Consider the following 15,091-nt stretch of genomic DNA (forward strand, 5'->3'; position numbering starts at 1 on the left):
CCTCATATACACTATGAGGCTACAGAAACAATCAGAAGTTCTAGGACAAACCAACAAAGTGGGAGTACATTAGCAAGTACTCGAGTAAATTAACCCAGGTACACAATAACTTGAGACTTTAACAAGATGCCAGAGGAACATTTAGGACTACGAGAGATTTTTTTTTTTTAATCTGATAATGTTAAAGAAAACAAAAATGTTATAAACTTAACTACTACCATATCCATACCTCTCTAGTCTCACAAGCCACAGAGATGTAGGGTTTCTGTCTAAAGTCAGAAGACAGGCCTCCTGTTCTCGTCCTGGAACTCAGGAGGCAGTCTGTCTCTTCTTCCAGTTTCTGCTCTCATCTTTTACAGAGGCTGCTCTGCCATATTGAGAACTCTCACTGGATCTTACATCCCACTAAATACCCCCTGTCTCACAGTACTGTCCCTCCCCCACAGCTAAGCAACTGGACACACGTTTAATTTTCATTCTTCCCTACTTCATCTCCCACTTTTTCACTGCAATGTGGTTTCCACCATACCATTTTACTAAAACCACACTTATCAAAGTCACTCACCAACAGCCTCTTTGCGCTAAATTCAGTACATGATTTACAATCTTCATCTTACTTGCAGATCTCTCTGTAACATGTGACCCACACAATACTCTTTCCTTTTGTTTTTTATTTTTCTCATCAGTAAATACATGCTCATTAAGAACTGAAATTATCATAGAAAAAAACAGAAAAGTTTGAGTACTCTGTAATCCCACTCTCAAAAACAGCCACTGTTAGCAGTACAGTATATATTCATTAAGATTGCTATACATATGCTACTATATGGGTATATGTATTAAGTTAACAAAAAATTAGATCATACTTGGGGACTTTCCTGGTGGACCAGTGGTTAAGACTCCAAGCTATTACTGTAGGGAACATGGGTTCAATCCCTGGTCTGGGAACTAAGATCCCATATGCTGCTCAGCCCAGCCAAAAAAAAAAAAATACTATATATTTTTGAGAAATTTTTACATAATGTGCCTGATTTTCTTTGTTAGTATTATGTGACAGCATAATTAACAGCCTCCTAAAGAACTCAGGGTTCCCTGGTGGCTCAGGTGGTAAAGAATGCACCTGCAATGCAGGAGGTCTGGATTCGATCCCTCAGTCAGGAAGATCCCCAGCAGAAGGGCATGGCAACCCACCCCAGTATTCTTGCCTAGAAGCTCAGTGGTAAAGAATTCACCTGCCAACGCAGGAGATGCAGGTTCAATCCCTAAGTCAGGAAGAAGGAAATGTGAACCCACTCAAATACTTTTGCCTGGAAACTCCATGGACCGAGGAGTCCGGCAGGCTCCAGTTCATGGGGTTGCAAAAGAGTCAAGACACAATTTAGCAACTAAACAACAACAAAAGAGCTCATCATAAAACCCAGAACCTGGGCATGTTATCTTAAATTGCAAAAGGGACTTAAATTGCAGAGGTAATTAAGAGAAAGGTTTTGTGATGAAGAGATTATCCTGAATTATCTGAGTTGGGCCCACATGAAGATGCAATGCAGTTGACTTTGAAGATGCAGGAAGAGGTCAAGGAATGCAATGCAAGGAATACACAAAATGCAACTCTAACAGCTGGAAAAGGGAAGGAAATGGATTCTACCTCAGTAACCAGCAAGAGTCAATACCTTGACTTTAGCCCAGTAAAACACTTGAGACTTCTGGCCTCCATAACTGTAAGATACTACATTTCTGTTTTAAGCCACTAAGTTTGTACTAATTTGTTTCAGCAGCGATAGAAAACTAATACAATGTGTGTGTATGTGAGCATATACTATAAAATGCTATATAGCTGATGGAATATGGTGTGTATGTATAACATATCCCATCAGCTGCATAGCATTTTATCATATGAATGCACCATATTTTATTTACCCAATCCTTTATTAATGGATTCTCGGGTTGTTTTCAGTTTTTCATTACTATACACTTTACTAGGTGCCTAGAGGTTTAGAATATCTCTAAACCGTATATTGTCACCCTGCTTATTTAACTTATATGCAGAGTACATCATGAGAAATGCTAAGCTGAAAGAAGCACAGATGGAATCAAGATTGCCGGGAGAAATATCAATAACCTCAGATATGCAGATGACACCACCCTAATGGCAGAAAGTGAAGAGGAACTAAAAAGCCTCTTGATGAAAGTGCAAGAGTGAAAAAGTTGGCTTAAAGCTCAACATTCATAAAACGAAGATCATGGCATCCGGTCCCGTCACTTCATGGCAAATAGATGGGGAAACAGTGGCAGACTTTATTTTGGGGGGCTCCAAAATCACTGCAGATGGTGACTGCAACCATAGAAATTAAAAGACGCTTACTCTTTGGAATGAAAGTTATGACCAACCTAGATAGTATATTCAAAAGCAGAGACATTACTTTGCCAACAAAGGTCCGTCTAGTCAAGGCTATGGTTTTTCCAGTGGTCATGTATGGATGTGAAAGTCGGACTGTGAAGAAAGCTGAGTGCCAAAGAATTGATGCTTTTGAACTGTGGTGTTGGAGAAGACTCTTGAGAGTCCCTTGGACTGCAAGGAGATCCAACCAGTCCATTCTAAAGGAGATCAGCCCTGGGTGTTCTTTGGAAGGACTGATGCTAAAGCTGAAACTCCAATACTTTGGCCACCTCATGTGAAAAGTTGCCTCATTGGAAAAGACTCTGATGCTGGGAGGGATTGGGGGCAGGAGGAGAAGGGGACAACAGGGGATGAGATGGCTGGATGGCATCACTGACTCGATAGACATGAGTTTGGGTGAACTCCAGGATTTGGTGATGGACAGGGAGGCCTGGCATGCCGCGATTCATGGGGTCGCAGAGTTGGACACGACTGAGCGAATGAACTGAACTGAAACACATCTTTATATATTTGTCTGTTTCTCTAGAAGTTATTCCATAAAGTGCAACTATTTGGTCAAATAACATTATATTTTAAGTTTTAATGGATTTTTAAGTTAATCTCCAAAAAGGCTATTATCACTTTTTATTCACATTAACAACATTCAAGCCTCTCCCCCCTTCTTCAAAGTTCAACTCTTTCAGTTTGTTAAAATTGCTTCCGGTGTCCCTTCTGTAGTAGTTACTGAATTCCTCCTGCTCCTTTCCAGACTTCTCTTCATCAGCTTATTTCTTACATGTCAGTGGTCCCCAAAATTCCAATTCCATCCTGGGCTTTCTCCTCTTTATACACAGCTATCTCATCTACTTCCTTTTACCCCAATTACTACTTACAAACAGATTTCTCCCTCTTCCCTCTAAAATGTACTCCTCCATTTTATTAATGACCGGTGCACCAATATCCAACAGCCTATGGCAGATATGCACTTCCCTGGTGGCTTAAATGGTAAAGAATCTGCCTGCAAAGCAGGAGACCTGGATTGGAAAGATCCCCTAGAGAAAAGAATGGCTACCCACTCCAGTATTCTTGTCCGGAGAATCTCGTGGACAGAGGAGCCTGGCGGGCTACAGTCCATGGGGTCCCAAAGGGTTGGACACCACTGAATGACTAACACATGGGCAGACATGTGGGGATCACCTGACCCCTGCTTTATGTTCCCCCCACACACCATAGGCTCTAGAGTCCATAAGATTCTCTCCTGACCTATCGGTTCCTTAGAACAGGAATACACCAATTTCCAGCTGTGGCGCTTCACTGTGCATGCTCCCTATCTCAAGTCTCACACCCCACGGTGCCAGAAAAGGCTTTCTGAAACTCAGTTCTGATGTGTCATTCAAGTAGATCTTTCATAGGCTGCTGGTTGCGATGTAAAATGATATACCCCCTTGGGAAAATTGTTTGGCAATGTCTTCTAAAGTTAAACATACAGCTGCCCTATGAGCCAGTAAGTTCATCATTAGTTATTTATACAAGAGAAATGAAAATGTATGTCTACAAGAAGACTAGCAGTTATGTGTTCATAACAGTTATATTCACAATAGCCTAAAGGGAGAATAAATAAACTGTTATAGTTATATAATGTATTGTGCTGTCCTTAGTTGCTCAGCTGTACCTGACTCTTTGTGACCCCACTGACTGTAGCCCACCAAGTTCCTCTGTCCACTGGGATTCTCCTAGCAAGAATACTGGAGTGGGATGCCATGCCCTCCTCCAGGGGATCTTCCTGACCCAGAAATTGAATTGGGGTCTCCTGCATTTCAGGCGGATTCTTTACCAGCAGAGCTACCAGGGAAGCCCATATGTTTTACTACACATCAATTATAAAGAACTACTGAAGCAACTATCCTTCAATAAAAAAAAAAATAAATTTTTTTTAAAAAAGGAAGACGACAGATATACCCCAACGAGCAACAGGAAAAAAAAAAGAACTACTGATAAGAGCAACAGTGGATGAATTTCAAAGACATTACACTGAACTAAAGAAGCCAGCCTGAAAAGAATACACGCTTATTCTACTTTTCTATTAGGTGACGTTCAAGACCTAGAAAAACTAAACTGGTAGTATCAGAACAGGAATTGATTACAGGAACTACGTGGGATTATTGGGAAGGCAGAGAGTCACACAAGAGCACATATTTATTGAAACTCATTCACTAGAAAAAATGAAACTGATAAACAAACCTATCTGCAAAGCAAGAAGAGAGACGCAGACGCAGAGAATGGACTTGTGGGCACAGCAGGGGAAAGAGAGGGCAAGTGAGCCAAACTGAGAGAGGGACACTGACATCTATCCACTGCCTCGCATAAAACAGACAGCTGGTGTGAAGCTGCCGTACAGAACACAGGGAGCTCAGCTCCGTGCTCTGTGATGACCTAGGAGGCTGAAATGGGAGGGAGGCTCAAGAGAGGGGGTATATGTATACTTACAGCTGATTCACATTGCTGTACAGCAAAAACACAACACTGTAAAACAATTACACATCAATTTTTAAAAAACTCATTCAGCTTTATAGTTAAGTTCTGAGCATTTCGCTACACATAAACTTCACCTCAAATATTTCTAAAGCAAATATTAAGATTTAAAACTTTTAAAACTCAGCATTTTTCCATATAAAAGCCTCATAGCTGTCAGAATAGCCATCACCAAAGTCTACAAATAACAAACACTGGAGAGGCTGTGGGAAAAAAGAGAACCCTCCTGTATTGTTGGTGGGAATGTAAATTGGTGCAGCCACTATGGAAACAGTTTGGATGTTCCTTATAAAAACTAAAGGAGAGTCACCATCTGATCCAACAATCCCACTCCTGAACATATATTCAAACAAGACAAAAATTCTAACTTGAAAAGATACATGCACTCCAATATTTAGAGCAGCGCTACTGAAAATAACCAAGACATGGAAACAACCTAAATGTCCATCCAGAAATGAATGGATAAAGATGTGGTATATATACATGCACACTGGAATATTATTCAGTCACATAAAAAAGAATAAAATAATTCCATTTGCAGCAACACAGACAGACCTGTGATTATCATACCAAGTGAAGTAAATCAGACAGAGAAAAACAAATATATGATATCACTTATATGTGGAATCAAAAAAAAGAAAAGATACAAATGATCTTATTTACAAAACAGAAATAGACTCACAGACATAGAAAGTAAATTTATGGTTACCAAAGCAAAAAGGTGGGGGAAAGGAGGGATAAATAGGAGACTGGGATTAACAGATATATACTACTATATATACAATGAAGACCTACTATATAGCATAGGGGCCTATATTTAACATCTTATAATAACCTATAAAGAAAAAGAATCTGAAAAAGGATATATGTACAACTGAATCACTTTGCTGTATACCTGAAACACATCATTGAAAATCAATTATACTTCATTTTTTTAAAAGGCTCAAGATTTAAAACAAACCAATCACTAAATCACCCCCCTTCTTTATTTATCGCCTCACTCAGAAACAAGACTACACCAGAAATTACCCGGCAGTCCAGTGGTTACGACTTGGCATTCTCAGTGCCATATGCCCAGGTTCGATCACTGGTTGGGGAACTATCTAAGATCCCACAAGCTGAGCAGTGTGGCCAAACACAAAGAAAGTAAAGAAGCAAGACTGTAGCCACTGTGTGTTCCTCTGGTTTATAAATTCCGTGAAAGCAAAGATTCTGTCTATGGAGAATTGATCACAATTACCCCAACATCCATCCTTATACTTGACACATTTGGGATGCTATATATATGCTATCTTTGCTGATTCTTAATGACTTACTGACAATGTTTATAACTCCATTAAATTTTTAGATCATCTACTGATTCATTTTTCTGATCTTGTGTGTTAAATGTCAATATACCACGCTTGACAACATTTATAACCTTGTTCATCCAGCAGTGGCAAAGAAGCTTCTCCCCAGTTTCAAAAAGGCAGCCAAGTTCAGTCTTTAACATTGTGCTCCTATCTTACATGCATTTCAATTAAATATTTAAAGCCACTACACTTGGTGCATGAGCTAGGATTCATTTTCAATTTACTTATATCTTCTCGCCACCAAATTCTGGCTCAGTCTTCTAAACTATCATGATTTCTAGTATACCCAAATATATTAAATTTTTCTTTCTCTCATGTATCTCATTCAAATATCATATAACACAATTGTTCATTAAAGTGAAACTTTTATCCATATCTGTTAACATTGTTCTAACAAACTTACTAGCATAATTTATAAGAAAGCTCCATTCATTTTCTAAAAGATTTATTTATTTTTGGCTGCATCGGGTCTTTCGTTGCAGCACAAAGGCTCTCTAGTTGTGATACTCAGGGTCAGCAGAAGCTGTGCGTGGGCTTAGTTGCCCCATGGCCTGTGGGATCTTAGTTCCCCGACCAGGCATAAAATCCGTGCCTCCTGCACTGGAGGATGGATTCTTAACCACTAGACCACCAGGGAAGTCCCTGGATTCATTTTTAACATGGCAAAAGAACTGTACCAAGCCGAATACAGCAACTAATCATTTGAGCACCAATTCAAAGGTAAGACAAAATGCCCATGGTCACTTCCCTGTCAGTGCTTACACTTTCTTGTGAAAAACAAGAAGGGCAATGATCCATAAGAAAACCATTCTGTTCCTATCTCTTTCAAGGTTCCTTTCAAGAACACAGGAGCCAGCAGTTCCTTAAAGATAGAGCCCTAATCATAAATTCATAAGACACTGAATACCAAAACCTACAATGAAAATCCAGATTAAAAGCCAGTTTAACCAGCTTTAGGGAACATTTTTCAAAGTACAACTGTGAGGGTTGGATTAGTACAAAGTACAATAAACAAGCACTAAAGCCATATTGTCTTTGGCTACTTAATAAACTACAAACATCACAGGCAGGGAACCCTCTCATGAAGCACAGAGACAGTACTCTTGAGACAGACTCTTCAGAGTCCCTTGGACAGCAAAGAGCTCAAACCAGTCAATCCTAAAGGAAATCAACCCTGAAATTCCCTGGAAGGATTGATGCTGAAGCTCCAATACTCTGGCCACCTGATGAAAAGAGCTGATTCACTGGAAAAGACCTTAATGCTGAGAAAGCCTGAAGGCAGGAAGAGAAGGGGGTGACAGAGGATGAGACTGGTTGGATGTCATCATGGACTCAATGGATATGAGTCTGAGCAAACTCCAGGAGATGGTGAAGGACAGGGAAGCCTGGTGTGCTGCAGTCCATGGGGTTGCAAAGAGTCGGATACAACCGAGCGACTGAACAAGAGCAACAACAAAAAAAGACACTGAAACCCAGAAACATGGATACAACTGAAGGGTAAACAAATAAAATTTTATAAATTTAGCCTAACAGAAAGCAAGTAACATTGAGAATAATATTTTCATATCATGAACTCTATGATAAAAACTTTTATTTCAAAAAGCATTTGGAAACCTACTTAGTGTTTTAAAGAAAAAAAAAGAGTGCAAAGCATAACAAAGTTATTAAAGGAGTAACAGAGGTTTTAATGGGTAGTTCTAATTAACTTACCAGTTTAAGTTAACTATCAAGATTTCAACAACTTTAGCAATTTATCAACTTTTTCTAGTACAGAATCTTGTATTTCAAAACAAAAAATTCTGGGTGGTGGAATGGTCAGTCTCCTGGCCACATCTGGGGAGGGTCAGCGTAAGGCCACAGTCTGTGGGTTCCAGGAACAGCCAAGGCACCCATACCACCTGCAACGCACTGTGGGCGCCTCGGGGTGAAGCTGAGGCTCAGGAAGGCCCTGCTGAGCACATGAGGCTGCTGCCACACACAGACCACGTCTGGCACACCTGACTCCCAGCTGCTCAGGGATGTACCCTGGGGCAGGCTGCAGTGAGCCCTGGCCTGTCTCAGGGGTGCTGGGCAGGCAAGACTGCCAGTCTCACTACAGCATGCAACCAGCAGGCCCACATGGGGCTGCCTCCCTTCCTGGCCAGCAGGTCCACCCAGAGTTTGAGGGGATGCTGGTCCCCAGGAAGATATCCATCAGCCCCTGGAGAACTGGCTGACCGTTTGCTACCTCCTGCCCAGAATGGACGCTGGGGCCTCAGGGACTGTGTCCACCCCAACTCTGAGCGTCCGCCCAGCCAGGCTGGGGAAGGGGTTAGGCAGGAGGGGGTGAGGAGGTCTGAGATGTACTGCAAAGATGTGCTCAAGATGTGCCAACATCACCTCAAGCACTGCAAGTTGGTCAAGAGGACCTGATTCCTGCGGTGGAAAGTCAGCCTGGAAGTGAAGCAGATCAAGTTCAAGACAGACCTGAGGCACATCTGGCAGAAGGCAGGCCTGAAGGAAACCCCCCGTAGGCTGGCAGACCTCCAAGAGCTACCTAAAGGGTAAAGGAGTCTCCTGTCTCTCCCTCACCCCTGCTACTGCTGTGACCTATGTGATAAATATTCAGAGAACTCAGTCAAAAGCAAAAAACAAAAAATTGCAAGTAGTACCCCCATGACCATAGCTAGATTTAAGAATTATTGATTAAAATAACAAAACCAACATGACTTTTTAATAACTTTTATATGTTACAAATATGCAAGATCTATTTGTTCACTCACTATTAAATGTTTAATGCACATATGGATTTCCAGACCCAGTGCAGAGATCCACAGCCCACTCCATTTCTCCAGTCATTCATCTCTTCTATGTGAGTCCCCACTACAGAAAGTATCAAATAGCTCACTAAGCTGTCTTATCTTTAAAATCACTTCCAATCCTGAGATTATAAAACTCTGGGACAAAGGATACGTCTCAAAAGAATTTAGGGATTTCTACGGAAATGACAGTTTGATCCAGTATTTAGATGCTCTCCCTCCTACCATTCTATGTAGATAACAGTAAAGAAACTTTAAAAGCTATAACCCCACAGAGAGGAGACAACAGTGATGGACAGATGGCAACACATTTTTGTATGACGAAAGATGAGGGACTTCCAGGTTAAGATGGCAGATGGATCACACACATCTAATTCTCTCTCCCAGAATCCTAATAGGGCTGCCTTGGTGGCTCGGTGGTAAAGAATGTGTCTCCCAATGCAGGAGACGTGGGTTCGATCCCTGGGTTGGGAAGATCCTTTGGAGGAGGAAATGGCAACCCACTCCAGTACTCTTATTTGGGAAATCCTATGAACAGAGGAGCCTGGCGGCTACAGCTCATGGGACCGCAGAAGAGTTAGACAGTACTGTGACTAAACAACAACTAAACTCTAATAAAACAAGGATAAAGAAAACTTTGCAGTTGTTTTTAGGACAGTAACCATAAGGATCAAGAGAATGGAACAAACAACAGCAACAACCCCTTGAAGGCTGGAGAGATGGATGAGTGGTAACTGATTTGGTCAGAGACAAGTAGTGTTTGCAAAGATAGCAGTGCGCTGACCACCAAGAACAAACCCAGTTGACAGTACAGAATCCTCAAGGGTTCCGGAGCTGCCAGAGCAAAGAAGTAGCGGACTGAAGAAGGAAAGATCGGGTGAAAACTGTTCGAATAGTTAGAAACCTAGACCTGCATTCCTCTTTCAAGCCACTGAGTGATCTAATTTCAGTAAGGCAGCAGATTAGGGATTCAGTCTCTAAAACGGGTAAAACCATACATCGTGAAAGATGAAGCCAATATGTGTCCCTTCACATTACATGCTCTATGGCTGATTACCTGACTCTCCTTTCCTGAGTTCCCAGACCACTGGCAACTAGACCTCTGGCCTCCAAGCAGAAAACTTCCACACTCTCTGGGAAATAGAATCAGGCCAAAAGGAAAGACAGACACTGGAGAGAGGCTCAAACAGCCCACCCAAACCAACGGCTTCAATCCTGACCATACATTTGAATCACCTGGGCAACTTTAGAAAATACTGATGCTAATCTATGCAGAGAGAAATCAGAATAGGGGTTGCCTCTGGGCAGGGAGTGGGGAAGACAGGAGAAAGGAATATGAAGGAATTGTCTGGGTTTTTCACTATGCTCTGTATTGTGTGTTAATTACACAGGAGAAGGAAATGGCAACCCCCTCCAGTACTCTTGCCTGGAGAATCCCATGGACGGAGGAGCCTGGTGGGCTACAGTCCATGGGGTCGCAAAGAGTTGGGCACGACTGAGCACACACACACAAAGTCTGTATATGGACCTGCAGTTTCCCTTCTCCCCCATTCACGTCCTCTCATAAATTTATTCTCTGGAAACACAGACTTGGAGAGACTCCAGACTCAAGAAGAGTGGAGAGAGGCTCAAGGCTGAAAGCCAAGGAATAAAGCAGAAGCATGTATAGTGAATAGCAGCCCCCACCCACAGCCCACTTCCTTTGCCCAGCTCTCAGAACACTGGGAGCCAGGCATATTACCTCCCCCACAGTTTGATTTAAATGTCCCTTTTGCATGCAGCCAAACCAATTTTCATCATAGCAAGATAAAGGTCTTTTCTTGAATTTCTCCAACTCCTCCTAGACTCTAAACTCCTTAAAAGCAGGGGCAGCATCTTAATCAGCTTTGTATCCCCAGAGCCTAACACATTCACACGGTATATTAAACACTGTACAAACCTTTGTCTCAAACCCTGGAGATAACATGCAAATAGAAAAAGGTTAGAAAACCTTGGAAAATTAGAACATACAAGGTGTAATCCGGACTAGGTCTTGAAGAGAGATTAAAAATTTAGGATTTATTAATGAAATGATGTCTGGGATTTGTTTTAAAATAATTTCTGAGCCACTCCCCTCACTCCCAAAATCAGTTGTATTTCTGTATACTGGCCACAAATGCTTTAAAATATCATTTACAATAACATTAAAAATATAAAATACCTACAAATAAATAACAAATGGTATGCAAGACTTTAATACAGAAAACTACAAAACATTAGAGAAATTTTAAAAGATATAAGTGGAAGAACATACCATGTTCATAAACTGGAAAACTCAGTTCTGTTAAGAACTGAATTCTCTCCAAATAAATAGATTCAATTCAAATCTCCAAAATCTGTATGAATGGACAAGATTCTGAAATTTATGTGGAAACATTGAGAGCCAAGAACTGCCCAGACCATCTTAAAGAACAAAATAGGAATGACCCATATCAAGGCTTATTATAAAGTTATATCAATTAATACAGTGATATTGGTGCAAGGGTAACAAATAGACCAATGAAACAGAATAGTGTTCAGAAACAGATCCACACTTCCACGTTCACCTAACTTACAAAAAAGTGTCACACAGTGCAGAGGGGCAGGGATGATATATATTCAGTGAATGGTGCTGGGTCAAATATATACCCATATGGTAAAAAGTGAATCTTGACCCCTACAATCCACCTACAACTCACTGTAAATCGTACAACTTAAATGTAAAAAGTAAAAATAAAACTTCTGTATGGTAACATGGGTGGAGCAGGCAAAGGCAACCCACTCCAGTATTCTTGCCTGGAAAATCCCATGGACGGAGGAGCCAAATCGGCTAAGGTCCATAGGCTAAGGTCACAAAGAGCCGGACACAACTGAAGCAACTGAGCACACATACTTGGTAACATGAGAAATCATCTCCACATTCTTAGGCGAAGCAAAGATTTCTTTAATAGGTCACAAACAACAGTAATCATAAAGACAAGGATTAAGTATATTTCATTAAAATTAGCAATTTTCATTCTTCAAAAAAAAAAAAGGCCATCAAGATTGAAAAGACAAGATACAAAGTGGACAATGATTAAGTCCAGAAAGGACTCACGGGAAATAGATGTGTATATACATACACACACACAAACAGAACTTATATTCTGAATAAAGAATTACAAACCAATTTAAAAAATAATAAGACTTAACAGGCACTTCACAAAAGACAACATATAAATGGCCAACAAAAGGTACTCAACCACAATCACCAGAAAAATGTAAAATAAAGCTACATATATATTACTGCACTTCAACCAAAATAGCAACATTTTTTAAAACTGAGAAGCATTAGCAAGGATATGAGGTAAATGGAATACCATTCCCTGCTAATTCCCAAAGTAAAACTACTTTGGGAAAATGTTCAACTGGATCTAATGCTAACATTTTATTATTCACATACCTCATAAATCAACAGTTCTACTCCTGGATATATACCCCAATCCTGCAATGTTCTGTTTCTTGACCTGTAATAGTACACTTAGTAAAAAGTCTTTACCTGCATACTCAAGATTGGCACTTTTGAAAAACACGTTATATTACAATAAGTTTTCTAAGACCTCTTTAACACAAATTTCTCAGAGACCTTAAGGCTAGCATTTTAGAATAGGAGTGTCTGGTAAACTGCAGAAACTTTATTAATAACATTTTTGAAAAACAAAACAAAAAAGCTACTAATACATTTCAGTCCAGAACAAAGGTAAAAACTACGAACAGATAACTTCTTGATTTTCATGAAGCACCAGATTGCTTTCACCAATGGAAGAATTCTGTTATTCTACACTGAAACCCACAGAAGAGATATCTCTGCAAGAAAATGCTGCCTTTTGAAACCACTTCTAACAACGACAGACAGGAGTAAAGTGAAGGAACCATTCCAAAAGTTTTGGTTAACTCTTCAGTGAAAGGATGGCAACTGAGCTGATGATGCCCAAAAGACAGAACGAAAAACACAAAGAAATCACAGCAACTCTAAATCAGACACTACCACAATCCAACCTACCGGAAATTCTGTGGTTAATTTGAGGCTTGCCCCTCTAGTCATAAAGTGATTATAGTGATGGCTACAAACGCTCCCAACTGCATCCTTGGGCGTCATTTAACACACCTGGCTCGCCCATCACCTGCCTGGAGACACGGCCTTACGCAGAACCCCGAGGCCAAGCGAAGACGCCAACTTCGCAAGAGGCGCAGACAGTCTCGCCCCATCTGGTCTCCCAGGAGGGAACAGACTCCTGGCCTCGAGGGCGGGGGTGAAGAGTCAGTATGCCCCACAGGATATCGAGGGAGCGCCCCCGAAGCAGCCTCGTCCCTTCACCTCCCTGGGAATCTACTGGAAGTCCCGCTGGCGAGTTTCTTCCGCAGCAACCGCGGTGGGGAGGGTCCCGGTGGCCACAGGGAACTTAGGCCCCAGTAGGGCCGGAGGCGCCCGCCCGGCTCGCGCCGCAAGTTTAGCGGCGGCCCCGACTCGCCGCGCCTCGGCCCGGCTGTGCGTCCCGCGGAACTCGGGCTCGCGGCCCGCCCGGCCTCCCGGCCCGCCCGGCCTGGCGCGGCGCCCCTCACCTTGGAAACGTTGGGTGGACTCCGTCGTAAACATTAACTTCCCATCCAGCCGGCAGCCGAGCCGCCGCGTCTCAGCGCCTCGGCCTCGCTCCCGGCTTCGCGGGCCGCCCTCTGCGCCTCCTCTCGAGCGCCGCGCTCACTCAGGAGCTCGGGGCCGCCTCCGACCCTGACCCCACTCTTGCCGAGCCGCCGCGGTTTCAGCTACAACCCGACCCCCAGCGTGCCCGCCGCCGGCTCCTCCCGGGTCCGGCCCGGCCGCGTCAGGAAGGCTTAAGGCGCAGGCGCGGCAAGGGCCTTAAAGAGACCCGGCCGTCTCTACCGCATAATGGGTTCGAGCAGGTTAGGGGTCGGGCCGGCCAGCCGAGAATAGGAGAAGCCGAAGGGATTGGACAGTGGGGACCGGGGGTGGAGAGCTCTCGCTTGTTCCTCCGCCTCTCTTTCAAAGCTCCAGCCATCGGACGCACAAACCGCGGACTTCCCCAGTCTCTAGAACCGCCCCTTGCCTGTAAGAGCTGCACCAAACGTTCCCGCTCCCGGCCCGAAGCGACCCCAGCATTAAGGCTGCCGGCTTGGCATTGCCGCACCGCCCACGCGCAGGGGTCCCAGGCTGGGGCCACGCGATGCAGACGCGCAAGCTTCCAGCGGCCGCCAGAGCGTCCTCGAGAGGCAACCAGATCACTCTGAAAAAAACAACGTGTAAATGGCACTTGTGATTGCAAATCCCTCGACCATCAGTCGTCTCGACACATTGGTATGCAGAGTCCGGCAGTGGGCAGAACATGGGCACAAATATGTGATGTCCAGTCGGGCAGTCATCCAATATCAACGAAGACATTCTTAGAAGGAAAGTACTTAGGAACAGAAACAAGCTACTAATCCCAGTCAAATCCCAGAAAAACAGGCAAAAAATAATAATAACAAAAGCAATATAAATGACTTTCATTAGACATTTAGAAGTGACAAAAGGATAGTAATTAGCACCCAAAAAAGAACCTAGAAATTAGATAGCCCTGGTTATTATCTAATTGAAAACCATAATTTCCAGATAGGGTTCCACTGTAATAAGCATTTAAAAAAAAAAAAAAAAAAACCTCTCCATTTAAAAAAAAAAAAAGAAAGATTAGGAAGTTCAAAAAATAGGAAGTAGAGCCATGTCCTTCCACGCAGATAAAAACTTGAAATTTTATCTGAGGCAAAATTTTGCATAACTTTAGATTATGACGTTATTTAAAGTAATTTCAACCAAGTTTCATCACAGCTGAATCTATCTTGTATAAGAAAGCTGAGACACCATGTTAATCTACCTTTCCTTCCTAAATTCCATTTATCAGAAAATCCTGTAGATTTTTACCTACCAAATTTTCCTTGAATCTGGCCTCTTCTATGTCTTCCATCACCACCCTAGTCCAAAC

General features: G+C 42.4%; 1 protein-coding gene across 10 annotated transcripts in view; it reads right to left on the minus strand.

Moving 5' to 3' along the window:
* EVI5 (ecotropic viral integration site 5) overlaps positions 1 to 14,246 on the minus strand; it is a 224,730-nt gene extending 210,484 nt beyond the window's left edge. For 8 of the 10 annotated variants that reach the window (XM_013962629.2, XM_013962628.2, XM_013962627.2 and 5 more), the window contains exon 1: positions 13,120 to 13,195. In XM_013962629.2, coding sequence (XP_013818083.2) covers positions 13,120 to 13,161 — 42 coding nt within the window. In that variant the 5' untranslated portion in view covers positions 13,162 to 13,195. Of the gene's footprint in view, positions 1 to 13,119; positions 13,196 to 13,224; positions 13,631 to 13,679 lie in introns of those variants that run through there. The other 2 variants (XM_018045762.1, XM_013962626.2) reach the window with 2 other exon arrangements.

The sequence above is a fragment of the Capra hircus genome, chromosome 3, assembly GCF_001704415.2.
Source record: "Capra hircus breed San Clemente chromosome 3, ASM170441v1, whole genome shotgun sequence".
NCBI lineage: Eukaryota > Metazoa > Chordata > Mammalia > Artiodactyla > Bovidae > Capra > Capra hircus.